This window comes from Sorex fumeus, unplaced genomic scaffold (assembly GCF_029834395.1).
Source record: "Sorex fumeus unplaced genomic scaffold, SorFum_2.1 ptg000095l, whole genome shotgun sequence".
Classification (NCBI taxonomy): Eukaryota; Metazoa; Chordata; class Mammalia; order Eulipotyphla; family Soricidae; genus Sorex; species Sorex fumeus.
In genome coordinates this window covers 3,333,012-3,349,983 of record NW_026606152.1, presented here as the reverse complement: position 1 = coordinate 3,349,983, position 16,972 = coordinate 3,333,012, and the positions used below count along the sequence as shown (strand labels likewise).

General features: G+C 59.4%; 1 protein-coding gene across 3 annotated transcripts in view; it reads right to left on the bottom strand.

Annotated features, from left to right (window-relative positions):
- Positions 1-13,049, bottom strand: part of RGS12 (regulator of G protein signaling 12) — a 30,324-nt gene extending 17,275 nt beyond the window's left edge. For all 3 annotated transcript variants that reach the window (XM_056132764.1, XM_056132765.1, XM_056132766.1), the window contains exons 1-2: positions 11,199-13,049; positions 5,177-5,293 (exon numbers count right to left, since the gene is read on the bottom strand). In XM_056132764.1, the coding sequence (XP_055988739.1) occupies positions 5,177-5,293; positions 11,199-13,004 (1,923 nt within the window). In that variant the 5' untranslated portion in view covers positions 13,005-13,049. The remainder of the gene's footprint in view (positions 1-5,176; positions 5,294-11,198) is intronic.
- Between the last annotated feature and the right edge of the window lie 3,923 nt (positions 13,050-16,972).

Here is a 16,972-nt window from a genome sequence, read left to right as displayed (position 1 = left end):
AGTGGCCAGGTGGTGAACTAAAGGAGCAGAGGAAGCAGGGAGGAAGGAATCTGAGCCCAGGGTGTGGGGCAACGTGGGCAGCCAATGCCAGCTCCTCCGGCCCAGGATACGGGAAGGAGTGGCCAGTGTGGGGAGCTGCATTCGTAAGCATGGACTAAAGCGAGGATCTGTGGAAGGCTGTGAGCCGGGGGACTACCGAGCTGTGGTGGGGGATGTGAGTCCAGTGGGTGGGGTGGGCAGTGCCCAGATAGTGCTGGACACCCCCAGCAGAGCTTGACCCTGTTCTCTTGGCCCCAGGGCTCTCAGGCAACAGCTGTGCTGGGGAGTCTGGATCCTGCTCTGGGGTCTCCCCTGCCCACTGCCCGTCCACTCGAGCATATGGAGGGTCATGGGCAGGAGTCAAGCTGTGCTGATGGCTGACCCTGCACTGTTCAGCTGCAGCACTGCTGCCCAGCCCCAGGGAGGCCTTAGGTCTCTTACATGGGTGTCTGCACTGCCCTGCACCACCCCCAACCCTGTGCCCTAGGGTGCCAGTGTCCAGAGACAAAGAGCTCAGGATCTGTCCCCGAACTGGCGGGTCTTCCCAGGGCAGGGCTGCTGGGCTGCTGAGGGGCCGCGGGGCTGGGGGACTGGCACTTCTGGATCAGCTGCCAGAGGACCAGCAAGTAAAAGGTGCAGCTGAAGAGAGCCCCGACCTTCGACCTTCGGGGAGGCTCGTGAAGGCACAGTCTGGAGAAGTACTAAGGCTCAGAGCAGATCAGACTGGCTGGTCCCCCAAGGGGGCAGCATCCTCATGGCTATCGAGGTCACCCTCCCCCGCAGGGCATCCTGACACCCAGCTCAGCCTCTTCGGGAAGGAAGGCTGTGTGGAAGAGGGGGTGAGTGCTCCTGTTCCTTCCCCCACACCCCTGCCCCACTGCTACGCAGAGGTGGGCACAGGGCCAGCTCCCAGTCTGGCCGGCTCTCACTAGGGAGCAGCACCTCTCAATCCACACTGAGGGTGGGGCTGGCACTCAGGACCTGGGCTGCCTCCCACACACACCTGTGCCCGAGCTCCCACACGCTGCCCTGTTCCTCTGGTCCTGTGGCAGAGCAGGACGCGGCCCAGTTCACCCAGGAGCCCAAATGAGGGACTGGGGAGGACGCAGAGATGAAAGTGGCAGTTACCTTGGGACTCGGTCCCGGTCCTGCGAGGGCCAGCGTGGCTCGGGCGGCCGTGGGGTCCGGGCAGTCGAGTGGTCCTGAACTCTGGGCATGGATTCACCCGACTGCCCTGAGAAGGGACGGAAAGAACTGGCCGTGCATGTGCAGTTGCTGGCTGGGAAACCTCTAAACCCTCTACAATCACCAGGGAGAGACAGCGCACCCCAGGTTCCCACCTCTATGGGGTTCTCCTCACACTGCCCAGGCAGAGGACATGAGACCTCGCTCAGTGCTCCGTGCGTCAGAAACCCACAGCTCCCACCTGGAAGTGCCCAGCGCGCGCCCAGCAAGGAACCCTGACTCTACTCTACGTGCGCTCCCGCGGCCAGGAACCCCGCGCATCTTTACCTGCTCCCCCAGCGCCTGCCCCTCACCGGACACTCCCTGCTCGGTGTCCATCGCTGGCTTCCCGGGAGCCTGCCCCTCGCCGGACATCGCGGGCTCCCCCGGCGCCTGTCCCTCGCCGAACACTCCCTGCTCGGTCTCAATCGCGGGCTCCCCGGGCGCCTGTCCCTCGCAGGACACTGCCCACACCGGCTCCATCGCGGCAGAGCGCGCAGTGCCAGCGCCGCCCTCCGGGGCTCTGAGGAGCGGGTCCAGCGCGCGCGCCCGAGCGCAGCGTCAGAAACTTTGAAGGCGCCGCCGCCACCCCGCCTCGCCGCGCACCCCGCCTCGCTCCCTGAGCCCTGGCACCCCGCCGTCGCCCAGGACAACGGACAGGGACGTGCAGGAAGCTGAGGTCTCCCTGGGCTCAGGCTCCATCTCAATTGTCTCCCAAGAAAAACAGCGTTTACATAAATCAAGCTGTGAGATCACTTTTTAAGTATTTCCTGTACAAATCGGAAGCCGGCAGGGTAATTTCCCTGTCAGGTCAGGAGCCAGCCAGCCTTAATACAGTTTGCACCGTGAGCACGCGCAAGGGCCTCGGCCAGGCTCCCCGCACAGGCTGGGCCACTCCCACCCAAAACCCAGACTCAGACCCAGACCCAGACCAACAGGGAGCAGAGCTCATGGGCTGAGGAAAAAAACAAGGCAGGAAAATAGACCAAGTTCAGGCTTTATTGAAAAACTTGGAGACTCTGGGTGTGCCTCTCACTACAAGGGCCTCCTTGCGACCCTTATAGCACTGGCCATTGGCCATGGGGTCCACCATGAAAGCACCCCAGGGACGCTGCTCCTTCAGGAACATCAAGTGGAGACTTCCCGGGATGAGCCTTGGCCAGGAACCCCAACAGTGAGGGATCTGGGGGTTCCTCCTCGGCTTCAGCACATGGCTGAGGCCGCTGAGCTGGCTTTCCTGGGGGCCCCCGGGTGGCAGCCAGCAGGGGGTCACAGCACCCACTGCACCCCCTGAATGGCGCTCGGCTTCCTCCTCCAGGAGAAAGTACCCTGGCAACACCTGCCCACACACACCAGCACACACACCTGCAGAAACACACTCACACCCACATCTACACACCCCCCACACCTGCAGAAATATACATACACACCTACACATACACCTGCACACACCTGCAGAAATACACATTCACAACCCACACATCTACACCCCCCATACCTGCAGAAACACAAATGCATACCCCTACACATACCTGCTGAAACACACACCCAAACCTACACACACGGGCAACACACCTGCAGAAATACACCCACATTCACCCACACACACCCCTGCAGATACACAAATTCACACCTGCACACCCCACACCTCCCTACACATACCAACACATCTGCATACCAACACACACCTGCACTCCCCATACACTGACACCAACATACACCTGCACACATGTGCACAACCCTCATCACCCACACAGCAACAGACCTCCAACACAACACCCTCACACACCTGCACACACACACCCTCTGCACATACCAACACACCTGCATATCCATACACTCACACCAACATACACTGCACACATCTGCACAACCCACATCACCCACACAGCAACACACCCGTAACACCCTCACCCACCTGCCCATACACCTGCTCATATACACCTGCACACATCCTTACACACACACACACACACACCACTCACTCCTGCAGACACCTGCACTCCCTATGCATACCCAGCCTCAGCTGTGACCTGTGGGACCCTCTGGTCTTCCTGAGCTCAGCTCAGTCCCCCATTCCCCTCCTTGCTCCATCCCCGGACCCTTATCATGCTACCTATAGAAGAGAAGGCCCCAGCCCGAGGCAGCTGGGCTCCAGGGGACTCTGGGTAAACTGTCTCAGCCTGGTGCCTGGCTTGAGAGGCGGCTCACAAGGGCAAATACCCAGCTATCAGGGGCAGCAGGAAACGGGCACTTTGCCCCAGACAGGGCCCTTCCCACCTTTCTACCTGCCTGTGAGCCAGCTGAGGGCAGGAAACATGGCGCCCCACCGCCCCCTGCTGTCCAGGCCCCCGCACTGCCGGCCCTGCCCACATCTGGTCTGTGCCCAGGGATCAGGTGAGAGGGTCTGACAGAACTGACAGTGACAGGAGGAAGCGGGCTGTGGGGGGAGGTCTGAGGATCTAGAAGAGGCAGAGAAGCCCTGTGGCAGTGACAGCAGGGAGGGGGCTTCTGTGCCTCCATAGCTGGACCAAGAGTTTCCACCTGGGCTAAGGCTGCTGGGAGGGTACCAGCCCCCCAGGAGGAGACCCCCAAAGGCTCGTTTCTTCTGTAGGGAAGGGGAGCCCATCTCTCAGGGGCTGCTAGCTCTGGAGGGTCTCAGGGCCTGACAGACTGATGCTGGGCAATTGGCAGCCCCGATTCTCCCTCTTTTCAAAGAGGGTTCACCAAAGGCTCAAGCACCAATGACCCTGTCTGCTTTTCCTGAGACCCACACAGTGCCTGCTCCCCGCCGGCCCACATGCCTTGAATCCAGACAGCAGCTCCCCATGGCACCCCAAAGCCTGGCCAGGGGGCTCAGAGGCTAGAGGGGGTGCCCTGGAGAGAGGTCCAGAGACCAGACTGCACAGGTGGCCAGGGGGTGTGCTGGGGGCCCCAGGAGTGGGGGCTGTCGGGGCTGTGCCTCCGGAACCCTGGCTGCTCCACACAGCACCTCACCCTCAGCCCTGAGCATGGGGGAATCCCCTGGCTCCACCATGGCTGCAGTGCCCAGACCCAGATCCGCGGGGCTCCCAGCTGTCCCCCAGATGTAACCTGCAGGCCCACATAGCCCCTCCATGCATCAGCACCAGGCAGGACCTCACGGTGCTGAGCTGAGCATCAGTGGCAGCACCTGTGACCTTTCACATGAGGTTCCCCCATCAAGGAGTCCTTGAGGGGTGCAGGGCTGTGAGGGAGGGGTCCGGCCTGGCATCAGAGGACAGTTCAGCTTGGAAGACGGAAGTCTCCAGAGACAGAGGCGCTGTTGGGGGCAGGAGCGCAGGATGACCACATGTCACTGCACTGTGCTGGGAAGGGGGAAAGGAGATGCCTGGTTGGGGCTCACTCCAAGCCACCAAAGCCCTGAAGGAGGCAGGCAGCAGTCACAGAGGTGACACCTGGGCCCCACCCGACATGCGCTCCACAGACCTGCAGCCTCTACCCCAGGACCCCGCAGCAGTGGGGGAGTGGGCCACCCAGGAGCAGGAGTGGGGCTCTGGAGTGTCCATGCCATGCTGCAGAGGGAGGCAAGGCCAGGCCAGTCCTGAGCCCCCCACAGTGGGGTGTGAGGGGCGCACTTTTACCAAACACAACTTCAAATGCCCAGTAAATGCCATTCGCTGGGACTGACGCCAGGTGACAGCGGAACAACGGACATATGGCTCCTTCTGAGTATGGCTGACTGCACAGCCTGACAGGGTCATGAACACGAGTCTGCCAGCACATGCAGCAAAGATGCTTCAGACACAGGAGTGGGGGGGGGGGCGCCCACGTACCAGTGGGCAAGAAAGCGGCAGGGGCCCCCATGATGGGGCCCCACTGTGGAGGGTCTGAGAAATGACAAGGACGATGATAGCGATGGGGGTACACTCACCTCTAGGTCATCCAGGGAGCGGGTGATGCTGAACCGCTTGGCTCTTGCAAAGGACCTGCGGGTGGCCGGGCGCTGAGCGGTCTGTGCAAGGCCGACCCCACGGCCCAGCCTGGGGTCCTGTAAAGAGGAGACATCCTTGAGCAAGAATGAGGGCGAGGGCGGGCACTCTCAAGCAGGGCCATGCGGGCTCATCTAGCCATCTGGATGCTCCCCAACTCCATCTCCTGGGCGGTGGGGGTCTCTCAGTGCATCCTGTGGAGAAGGTGGGCACAGTGCTGCCTGCAGCCCTCCAGAGCCAGCACCGAGGGTTCAAGCTCCTGCCAACTGCTGGTACCCGATGGCCAAGTGCGCTCCTTCCTTGCTCGAACCTTCACCCACTCCTGGCATTGCCATGTGTCCTCTGGTTTCAGAAGCCGACCTGCCCCGTGTGAGGTACCACGGCTCCAGGACACGGGACCTGGGCAGGCTTATTTATATGTCACAGTGCTCCAGGGAGTTGGTGGAGGGTTTGAGGGTGACAGTGGGCTATGAACTGCTGGTGTGCCCTGCTTTCTAGAAGGAACTGAGGCCCTTGTTCATGGTGAAACTCAGAGGTGGGAGTGCCCAGACCTGATATATGGCAGTGCAGGCTCCTAGAAGGGGAAAGGAGGTATGACACAGTCCTGGTCCAAGATAGTGTCAGGCTGCCGACAGGCACACACATGCACACATGGGGACAGGGCTGTAGGGCACAAAGATACATGTACACATATGTAAGCACATGCCACACACACAAGGACAAGGTGCAGACACACCTCCCCACAGAGATGGAGTGGACACACACACATCCATGGGGATGGGGTGCAGAACACACATCCACGGTGGCATGATGCGGACACTCATGCAGACACATGGTTTGGTTTGGGTTTTATTTTTCTTTTTGGGTCACACCCGGCGATGCTCAGGGGTTACTCCTGGCTTTGCACTCAGGAATTACTCCTGGCGGTGCTCAGGGGACCATATAGAATGCTGAGACTCGAACCTGGGTCGGCCACATGCAAGGCAAACGCCATACCCACTGTGCTGGTTTGGTTTGGTTTTGAGTCACACCCAAACTGGAGTAGGTTGCACGCAAGACAAATGGAATGACCCCTGGCTGGCTCTAGTGGAGGCCACTGGGTCAGCAGGGAGGGCAGTCACACAGAACAGGCAAGGGTGGGGTGAGCGTCCCCACAATGATGTCACCATTCAGGGGCCAGAGTAACCGTGTGTGTTAAGATGAGAGACCCCAATGCTAAGCCCATTAAGCTGAATTCCTAACTGAAGAGGGGGACCCCCCAGGGGACGGGCCCTCACTGTCTATGTGGGGTCTCTCAGCCAGGACCCATGGAAGAACCTCTCTGTGCCCAGCCCTTTCCAACTCTGGCCCCCATGGTGTCCTTACACAGCCCAGGGCTCCTCTGAGGGTCGCGGGGAGGCGTCCACTCAGATCCTGGCACAAAGCTGTCAGGTCTCTGAATCTGCTTCTTTGGGTTTTGTCATGTGGCAACACCAAGACCAAAGGCCAGGAGAGAAGGACACATATAAACATGCGTGGCAGATCCCATATGACGTGAGTGGAAGGAGCCTCAGAGACTATCTCCAGCCGACACCTGGACCCCCACCAGACATGCGGCTTAGCAAGAAGGCAGGAGCCCACCTGAGGCTCAGGAACTCAAACCGCCAAACCAACAGCGCTGCTTGGCAGCTGTCGCTGGGGTGGAGGGGGAGTGTCACAGCAGAAATGACCACACGGCAAGGCAGTAGGCAGCAGAGAGGCACTGCAATTCCAAGTGACCCGAAAGTCAGACTCCCTCTCCCACAGCAACAAGACACAGGGCAGCTAGCAGGGGGCCATAACTGAACAGTCTGAGGTTTCTGGTGAGATCTGCTACTAACGGAAGCTCATAGCCTTACTGCCAGAGAGCCAAAGCAAACAGAAACAAACCTGTCACTGACAGGAAGGCCAAGCACCAATCACAGCCCAGTCATGAGGGCCGGGCTCAGCAGCAGTGCCCTGGGAGAGTCCAGGGCCAGAGTCCCCAGCATCACAACAAATGTCCACAGCCTTTTGGAGGCTTCAGTGGGTGGCCACTGTGCTCCCATATTGTCCCTGTGCTCCCACAATAGCTCCCATGTTCCCAGTGTCTCCGTGTTCCCGCAATGGCTGTGTGCTCCCACTGGGCCTGTGTCTGCTCCCACAATGGCCCCATACTCCCATATCAGTCGTGTACTCGCACAACAGCCCCATGTTCCCACAAAAGGTCTTGCGGTCCCACAATGGCCCGATGCTTCCATGATGGCCCTGTGCTACCGAAACAGACGACCCACCAGTAGTCTGGGGATTGGCGCTGGGCATGTGACAAAGTGGAGACCAAATGTGTCACAGGCAGAGCACATGTCTATGTGGAAATTGGGAATGTGACAGGCAAAGCACATGTCTGGCAGGGACATAGGCAGAGCACATGTCCAGCAGGAACCAGGTACATGACAGCAGAGCATGTGTCTACTGGGAACCAGGCACCCTGCGTGATATAGCTGAGCACGTGTCTGCTGGACTGCAAGAGGGGCACGGGACAGGGAGGTGCACACGCAGCATCAGGCCCATAGGACACACCCCCACTGACATGGGCACAGGTCTATTGGTGCCCTCCCAGGAAAACCCAAACCTTCTACTTGAGGCAACACCCTGTCTACAATGCACATGGGGATGGGGGAATGGGGCGCCTGCCTCCTACTTGCTTGGCCCCAGTCTGAGAAAAGGCTGCTGAGTCTTGGAAGTCTGACTTGGCATGTACAGATCTCAGCATGCTAGCAACAGGACAGAGAAGGTTCCAGAAGATCTCTTTGTGTGTATATGTGTGTGTGTGTGTCTGGGGGCTTAGGGGCTTCCAGGGGCCCTCCTCATCTCTTCCTCAAGGAGACGCTGATGTGTCTTGCAAGGGTCAGAGAAAACCCAGACGCTTTGCTGTGTCTTCAGGAGATCTTGTGAGGGACCAGGGTTCGAGTTATCTGCTCCTCTCAGGAGACGAGCCTTGGGAAAGGCCCCAACGTGCCCCAGGGTTCTTTACCTGACATGAGCTGGCACTGTGGGTGACCCCCGATGTGCCCTCATGGGTAAGAGGGTAAGGAGAGAATGGACGATCAACATACCCATGAATGCTTCCTGCTTTGAAGCCCTGACATCTGATCAGACATAGATCTCCAAACTAGCTCTGAGCCTTTACCTGTATCACCCTCCGACAGAGTGAATCTCACACACCGGGAATGTTCACCATGGTGTTCTGCTATCTGTTGGTGACCATGTGTGTTTATGACATGTGGAGCATGATGTATGGCATGGGTGGTATAGATGTGTGGAACATATGGTATATGGTACATACGGTGTGTGATATATAAGGCATATATAGTATGTATGGAGTGCATGGTGGTGTATGGTATATATGGCATGTGTGGCTGTACGGTGTGCATGATATATGTGTGATATTATGGTGCGTATGGTATATATAGTACACATGGAATATATGGCAGGTAGGTATGTAAGGTATGTGTAGTATTCATGTGTGACTTTATCTTATGATGGTATATGTGATATGTATGCTATGTATGGCATATATGACACTGTGGGTGTTATATGTGGTATATAGTGTGCATGGTATGTCTGCTATGTGGTGTGTGGGTCTGTGTAGTGTGTGGTATAATGTGGTATGTGTGGGGTGTACGGTGTAGATGTGCCATGTTGGTATGCCAGGGTAGTATATGTCGTTTATGGGTGTACTGCGTGTATGTGTGCTGTGTGGGCATGCCCAATGTGTGAGTATATGGTGTTGGAGTGTGTGGGGTATACTGTCTGTATGTGTGCTGTGTGGGTATGCCCAGTGTGTGTGGTATATCTAGTGTGTGTGTGGATAGACAGTGTGGCATGTGGTATGTGGCACATGTGGCATCCACGGTGAGCTATTCAAGGCACGTGTGTCGTGTGGTCTCCTGGCCGCCAGGCTTCTCTGTGGGATTGGGCGCTGCTGCCTGCTCCTTACTTCCCAGAGGGACTGAGCCAGGTGGGTGCCCTCACCGTGGGGAACGTCAACTGGTGTCCCCATATCCCGTTTCCCTCAGTTCACTGACAGGCGGGGATGCCTAGGCTAGGGACACGCCCTCCTCACGTGCCGTGACGTGTGAACAGCCCCCGGGCTCCCGGCCCCGCGCTACCCGCCGCCCCCGAGACGCTGTGGCCGAAGACCACACCTCCCAGCCTCCCTTGCGGCCGATACCACGTGACCGGAGCTGACCGAGGAACTGCCACAACACAGTGCGCAGGCGCACGGCCGTGGGGGCAGGGCTAGGCCTGGACGAGTGTCCCGGGCTGGCAGAGAGCAGGGACGGGACAATACGTCCCACCAGGGGCGTCCATGCGCTCGAGGAACCACTGAAGGCCCCACGTGGGCTTCTTTGGACTTTGCACCTGAATGATTTGCTGGGAGCCCTAGACTACTGATGAACACTTCAGAAGGCCAATCAAACCTTCACACGGGCCCTAAATAACCTATTCTCATCCAGACTTTTCTAAAATACACTGCAAAGTTTAGGAACGTCTGTTTTTTTATTTTTTATTTTTGGGTTTTGGGCCACACCCAGCGGTGCTCAGGGGCTCTCTGCCTCCAGCTCTGTGCTCAGGGTTTGCACCCAGCGGTGCTCAGGGTGACATGCAGTGCTAGGGATGAAACATGGCCTCTAACACCAATGGATAATAGATACACGGGACAGGAAGATTGCTCCATAGCTGGAAGCCTGCCTCATGAGCAAAGGGGAGAAGGCAGCTGGAATAGAGAAGGGGTCACTAAGAAAATGATGGCTTGAGGAACCGGTAGGGATGGGAGATGTGTGCTGAAAGTAGGTAAAGGTCCAAACATGATAACCTCTCAGTGTCTGTATTGCAAACCATAATGCCCAAAAGTAGAGAGAGAGTATGGGGAATACTGTCTGCCATGGAGGCAGGGGGAGAGTGGGAAAGGGAGAGTATACCTGGGATATTGGTGGTGGGGAATGTGCACTGATGGAGGGATGAGTGTTTGATCATTGTGTGATTGTAACCTAAACATGAAAGCTTGTAACTATCTCACAGTGATTCAATAAAATTAAAAAAAAAAAAAAAGAAGCCATGGCCTCCTGCACTGCAAATCTCTCCCTTGAATATGTCCCTTCATCTGCTCTTGGGGCCAGAGAGATTGCCCAATGGATGGTGCACTTCAGCACTACCGGATGGAGGGCTAACTATACTGGCCTCAAATGCAGTGGGATGGGGTCTTGTTTGCACACACTGAGATCACGGTCACTTGCTCATTGGTCCTGATCACTTTCGCCCTCATCAGCACCACAGAGGCCTGGGTGAGTCTGTCTGAAATAAAGTGCAGAAAGCAAAGCAGAGACCCCCCCCCCCCCCCCGCCAGGCAGCTTCGAGTTCCGGATGCTTCCCACTGGGTGGGCTCATGCCTGCGACCTGAACCCTTTCCTCCAGCTCACCAGCAGAGTAGCCACTAGAGCATGCTGGGTCAGGAACCAGGGCAGGAGCCGGGTGACCATCTGGAAGAGGTCTTAGGGCAACTGGGAAGTCAGGGAGCTTCCTGTCTCCCAGGCATGGTAGTGCAGGGTGAGGTCCCCTGAGCGACTCTTAACTACTGAGTCAGGAGTAACCCCTACATACTGAGTACTGGGCCCAGAGCCAGGAGTAGCCCCTGAGTACTGAGTCCCAAGCCAGAGAAGCCTTTCAGTTCTGAGTGCCAAGACAGGAGTGGCCCCCTGGCGTGGGCTGGCTGGGTTGTGCAAACTTACTCCCCCTGTTGGTAAGATGAACAGAGAGCCCAGGACACCCACCATCTAGAACCAGGACCAGGGCGGCGGGCTGGGGCGCAGAGGCTGCAGGCGAGCAGCTGGTATGCTCGCTGACAGAAGCAGCTGAGGGGTGCAGCCACGCTCTTCCCCACCGAGCCCCTCTGAGCACGCTTACCTTCTTGTCCTCCTTCGTCTTCCGAACGTTCCGGTGGGGACCAAAGATGTTCTGCACCCCGAAGGCCTTCCGGGGCCAGTCCCTCTTCTGGGTGCTGAGCACAGGTGGCCCCAGGCCACCCTCCAGGCGGTAGCGGTCAGCGGGGATCTTGCTCATGGGCGGGGGCAGCGTGCCGCAGTTGACGCTGGACCAGCCATCAGTGGAGTCTGTGTAGGACTCCTGGTCACTGGTGTGTCCGCACTGCCACTCCTGGAGGACATGGACCGGGAGCCACCGCTGGCCCAGCCCACCACTGGGGCCCACGGCGGCCCTCCTGGCCGGGGGCACAGAGCCGCGCAAGGCAGTTGGGGGGCCCTCCCCATGGGAGATGGGCCCCAAGTGTTTGCTGAAGTCCCGGCCCCTGCTGGCCAGCGGGGCCGGCTCGTCAGGCTCATGGCAGAAGGCGCCGTTCCAGTGGGCGCCCCAGGGCTGGGGGCTCCGTCCGCCTGCAGGAACTGCTGCTTCCCAGGAGCCGCTGCCCACGCCGTGCCGGCCTGCACCACTCCCTCCCAGGTCCACCACCAGCACCCGGCTGCTCCGCTCGTCCTGCTGGAAGTTTCCGATGCCACTGTCGCTATTGCTGCTGGTGCTGGCGTTGTGCTGCGCCTCGCCGTCCCCGTCGGCAAAGGCCCGGGCCCGCACGCCCTCCATCAGCTCGCCCATGTCCCGGTACAGCACGGACACGAACTGCAGCACGGGCAGTGAGGATGCCGGGAACTCCAGGCAGCCGCTGGTGTCGGGGTCGGCCGTGCACTCGAAGCCAAAGCGCCGGGCAATGCCCTGGTGGATCTTGTGCTGGAACAAGTCTGGGTCCACCATGAACACGTGGCACGAAGTCTGCAGGGTGCCCTCCTCCTCTGGCACCAGGCGGCCCACCTCGCCCGCCTGCATGGTCACCAGCCCAAAGAGCCGCCTGTCGTCGGGGCAGACAGCGCTGAAGGCCAACTTCTCAGCCGGGTACTCGGCCAGCACGGCCGCCCTGTCGGTGCACAGCCGCACGCGGTCGTGCAGCACCTGCATGGCCACCAGCGAGTGGATCTTCTGCTCTGCGCGCAGGCGCCGCAGGCAGCCGCGGATGGCCTGCAGGCTGTCAGCCTCCAGGCTGCAGCCCGTGGACGGAAGCTCTATGGAGCCCAGGTAGCCCACGACCATGGCAACATTTAAGATGCTCGCGTTGAGGCCGAGGTCGTCAGGAGGCTCCAGCCCGGAACCGAACACGGAGTCGTGTGGGATCCGTGACAGCTCCTCCTCAGGCAGCTGCCCAGGGCCAGGTGGTGGGGCGCACGCCGCCGACTCGGACAGCGACCTGGGCTTCAGCCGCGAGGGCGGGTGCTGGAACATCATGCTGAGGATCCTGCCCGACTGCATCTCCTCCACCACTCGCTCTGCACGGTTGATGCCAAGGGCCTTGGAGTCCAGTCTGGGCTTCGGCCGGCCCTTCCCCTCATAGAGGCCGAGCTCCTCATCGCTGGAGCAGGACTCGGGGTGCCCGGCGCCTGCGGCCACCACCATGTGCAGCACACCCGAGCACTTGCCGATCAGCTTCACCACGTCTTCGTGCGACGCCCTCCTCACGTTGATGTCATCCACGGCCAGGATCTGGTCTCCAGTGCGGAGGCCCACAAGGTCGGCGGGGCCCCCCCGCATGACACAGCTGAGCACACACGGCGCCTGCCCTGACAGCGTGAAGCCATACCCGGCACGGCCCCGTGCCACCTCCACGCTCCGCAGACGGGGGGCCGCCTCCCCGGACCGATGCATGGTCATGTGCCGCCTCACGGTCCCTGCCGGGCCATGCTGCACACACGTCCAGTGCCCTGAGGGAGATAAACACAAAGGTGGTCACCAGAGCACCAGCCAGGTCACTAAAGCTCACTGACTCCTGACACAGAAGATCACTGGGACCAGGGATGCGACTCAGTGGCAGGGCACTGGCTCGGCACGGGGTTGCTCCCCTGGTACCATAGGAAAAAAGGCGATTCACGGATAGCATGTCCCCAGGCCTGTCGAGCATCACAGAGAGCCACTGTGATGGAGACACACCCCTCTCCACAGGGAATTTTGGGTCACGATAGCGCCCGGGACTCTCCCCTATAGCACTGCCCCTGTCCCCCACTCCAGCACTGGCCACTGGGCCTCCCACAGCCAGGATCTGCCCTTGTGGCACTGCCCCTTCCCCATGACACTGACCCCACCCATGGTGCTGGCCTTGACCCCAGTCCTGAAGCACTGGCCCCACCCCCAGCATGAGACTCAGCAGACAGGGAAGGCCCCTCCTCTGCCACTCTGCACCCCACAGTGCTCAGTACAGTTGCTCTCAGCCCCCCACAGCTCCCAGGGTCATACAGGAAGCCCCAGACCAAGCCCCTGCAGGCTCCTGTCTCCCCACTTAATCTCCCTCCTCACCCAGTTCTTCCTGACTGGACTGGACGTGGGCTGATGGAAGAGCAGAGGGTTAGGCGGCAGGGCATAATGGTAGCCCCCATCACTGGGCTGCCTGTCTGCACCCCCAGGACCATCGGAGTTCACCTGCTCACCGGGAATGTGCAACAAACAAGGCTGTACTCATACCAAGATCATGAGAAGGGTGGCAGAGATGCAGCCCTGGTGCAGTCTGAGGAAATAGGGAGCTACCAGACCCTTCTCCAGTGATGGAGAACGCCCTGGGGCATTCACTTGGGAACCCAGAGACGGTGCACTCAGCATCCCTGTGCGGTGACAGGGCGCTCACTCAGGGTCCCCATGTGGTGACAGGGCACTCAGAGTTCCCATGCAGTGACAAGGTGCTCATTCAGGGTCCCTGTGCAGTGACAGGGTGCTCACTTGGGGTCCTGCAGTGATAGGGCACTCACTCAGGGTCCCAGTGTGGTGATAGGGCACTCACTTGGGGACCCCACAGAGACAGGGCGCTCAGTCAGGGTCCCCATGCAGTGATGGGGCACTCACTCAAAGTCCCCATGCAGTGATGGGGTGCTCACTTGGGGTCTCCAGCAGTGTGTGGTGGCACTGCTGTGCTGCCTTGCAGGTCCCTCAGCACTCACACTGGCAGGGCAGATGTGGCTTCAGCACAGGGCACAGAGCACTGTGCAGCAGAGGCCCCGGAGGGCCCCCCACAGCCGCACCCACACAGAGAAGCTGCACCCAGCCGGTGACTGGATAAATAAGGGGGTGGTGGACTGGTAGATGGGCGGGTACATGAATGCATGGAAGGATGCATGGAAGGATGGATGGATGAGGGGGTGGGTGGACTGGCAGACGGGTGGGTAGATGGATGCATGGGTAGTGGATGAACTGATGAGTGGGTGGCTGAGTGAGTGGATGAGCAGGTGGATAGCCTAAATTCTTTAGTCAAGGTTTGGGCTGGAGCGATAGCACAGCGGTAGGGCGTTTGCCTTTCACACAGCCAGCCCGGCTGAGCCGGGTTCGATTCTTCCGCCCCTCTCGAAGAGCCCGGCAAGCTACTGAGAGTATCTCGCCCGCACGGCAAAGCCTGGCAAGCTACCTGTGACATATTCAATATGCCAAACACAGTAACAAGTCTCAAAATGGAGACGTTACTGGGCCTGCTTGAGCAAATTGATGAACAACGGGAGGACAGTGGCAGTGACAGTGATCAAGTTTTGTCCAGTGACATCTCATTGGTTAATTGGTCCAAATGTAACAGGCCCTTGAACTTACCAAGGGCAGGGCAGGGTGGATGAAGCCACAGTAGAGGGAAGCTGAGGCCACGGTCGAGGAAAGCAGTCAGTATGGTGGGATTGTGGGGAAGGAATACTGTAAATGTGAAATTCTGTCATGACAGTATTATAAATCACAGTGCTCCAAATAAATAGATATAATCAAGTAATAACCCAGGAAAAGTATTGTTAATATAACAGACCCTGACCGAGAGCCACAGAAAGATGAGACCCTCAGAGTTGCCAGGAGCTGAGCAGCTTCCAGAGAGCGACGCATCCCCCACAGAGCAGAGCCCACGGTGGTGCGGAAACCAGCACAGGCCTTGAGGCTTGGGGTTGGGGGTGGGGGTGACATGCCCGGTAATAAACATGGGTGGCAGAAGGCAGAAGACTGCATTGGCCACGCTTCCTACCGGCGGCAGCCTGTACCCAAGTCCCCAGAGGAGTAAGAGCCCCCATGAGCTTGTCCCCAGGACCTGCCGAAAGGCACCTGTCCAATCTGGCCATGTCACTGCTGACCGCCACCAGCCACACGAGGGAGGCTGGAGTGAGCACCAGGCTAAACTGGTCCCATCCCCAGCTGTCTCCCCTGGGAAGCGGCTAATGCCATCAGGCAGAAGCTGACATGGACCCTGCCCTAAGCTAATGTCACCATGCGGGCGGCTGGAAAAACAGACGGAGGGGTAGGTGTGCTGCAGGCAGTGTGCCCATGGGTACCCACTCCCCGTCAAGATCGGTGCCTCCTGAGTGGGGGCAGTGGTCCCTGGCACCAGCAGCATTGTGCTTGGCACGGGGTTGGGCCCCCTCTAGGGAACACCCTGGAACTGGACAGCAGCAGCTGAGAGGTTCCAGTGGTCCTGGGCCGTGAGCTGCTCACAGGAGGGCTGGTCACGGGTGCTGGGACACAGTTGTGCCCTTTCCTGCCCACAGCCGGGGCCGAACCTGGAGGTGAAGACAGTTTATGGGCCCCGAAGAATGCCGCTCCCCTGCCACCCCTGCATGGCTGTCATCAGCTCAGCCAGCAGCCGGCTCCCTCGGCCCTGATGGCGTGCACACGTAAGTACTTGCACACGTACACACAGGCACATGTACAGGGACACATGCCGGTATACGTGTAGGTACACATGCGGGCGCATGTGCAGGGACATATGCATGTACATGTGTAGGTATATGTGCAGGTGTATGTGCAGGTACGCACGCAGGTATATGTGCAGGCACACGTGCAGGTACACACACAGGCGCATGCACAGGTACACAAGCAAGTACATGCACAAGCACACACAGGCACACGTGCAGGTACATGTGTAGGCATACACATAGGCACACATGCAGGTACACGGAGGCTGTGGACAGGCCATGTGCCTGTGGCCTTAGCCGAGTGTGGTGCAGATGCAGCCCCGTAGCCAGTTCTGTCAGTGCGAGGACGTGGTTATCTGGCCCATAGACGGGGCGGCGCTGAGGAATCCATGAGAGCTGGCACAGGGAGGAGTGACCTCAGGCTCCTGGGCAAGGCCCACCCTGAGCCCCGCAACTTGCAGGCCCCATGGGGACGAGTTAGCATCCCTAGGGAGGTGGGGAACTGCTCCCAGCACCCCACCACAGGCATCCAATGTCCAGGGGCGCAGAGCCCCCACCAGTAAGAGCCTGGACAGGCATGAACCCAGGGGGAGTGCCGGAAACCTAGGGTGCTTCTCAGAGTCCTGGGCGACGGGACCCCTTGGCACCCCCAGGCTACCCAGAGAGGGCCAAGTCAGTGCTGGTGGGTGTGCGTAGGGAGGGGCGCGGGCAGCTGCCCTGGCCTGGGGGGTTCTGCATAAGCAGGGGCGATGGTGGGGGGGTGTGGTCGTGAGCTGTGAGGGGCAAGGAGTCATGGAGGTGCCTGAGGCCCACCGCAGTCGGCACGAGAAGGGACCGCACCTCCGGCACCCTCATCTCCTGAGGGCCAGCGTCATGACTGTGACGCCTGAAGTCAACCCTCACCACAGCCAGTGCCCCACTACAGTCACCTGGCCCCCTGGGGTGAGGGCGCCTGACAGAGCGGAGAGGAGCTGGAGGTGA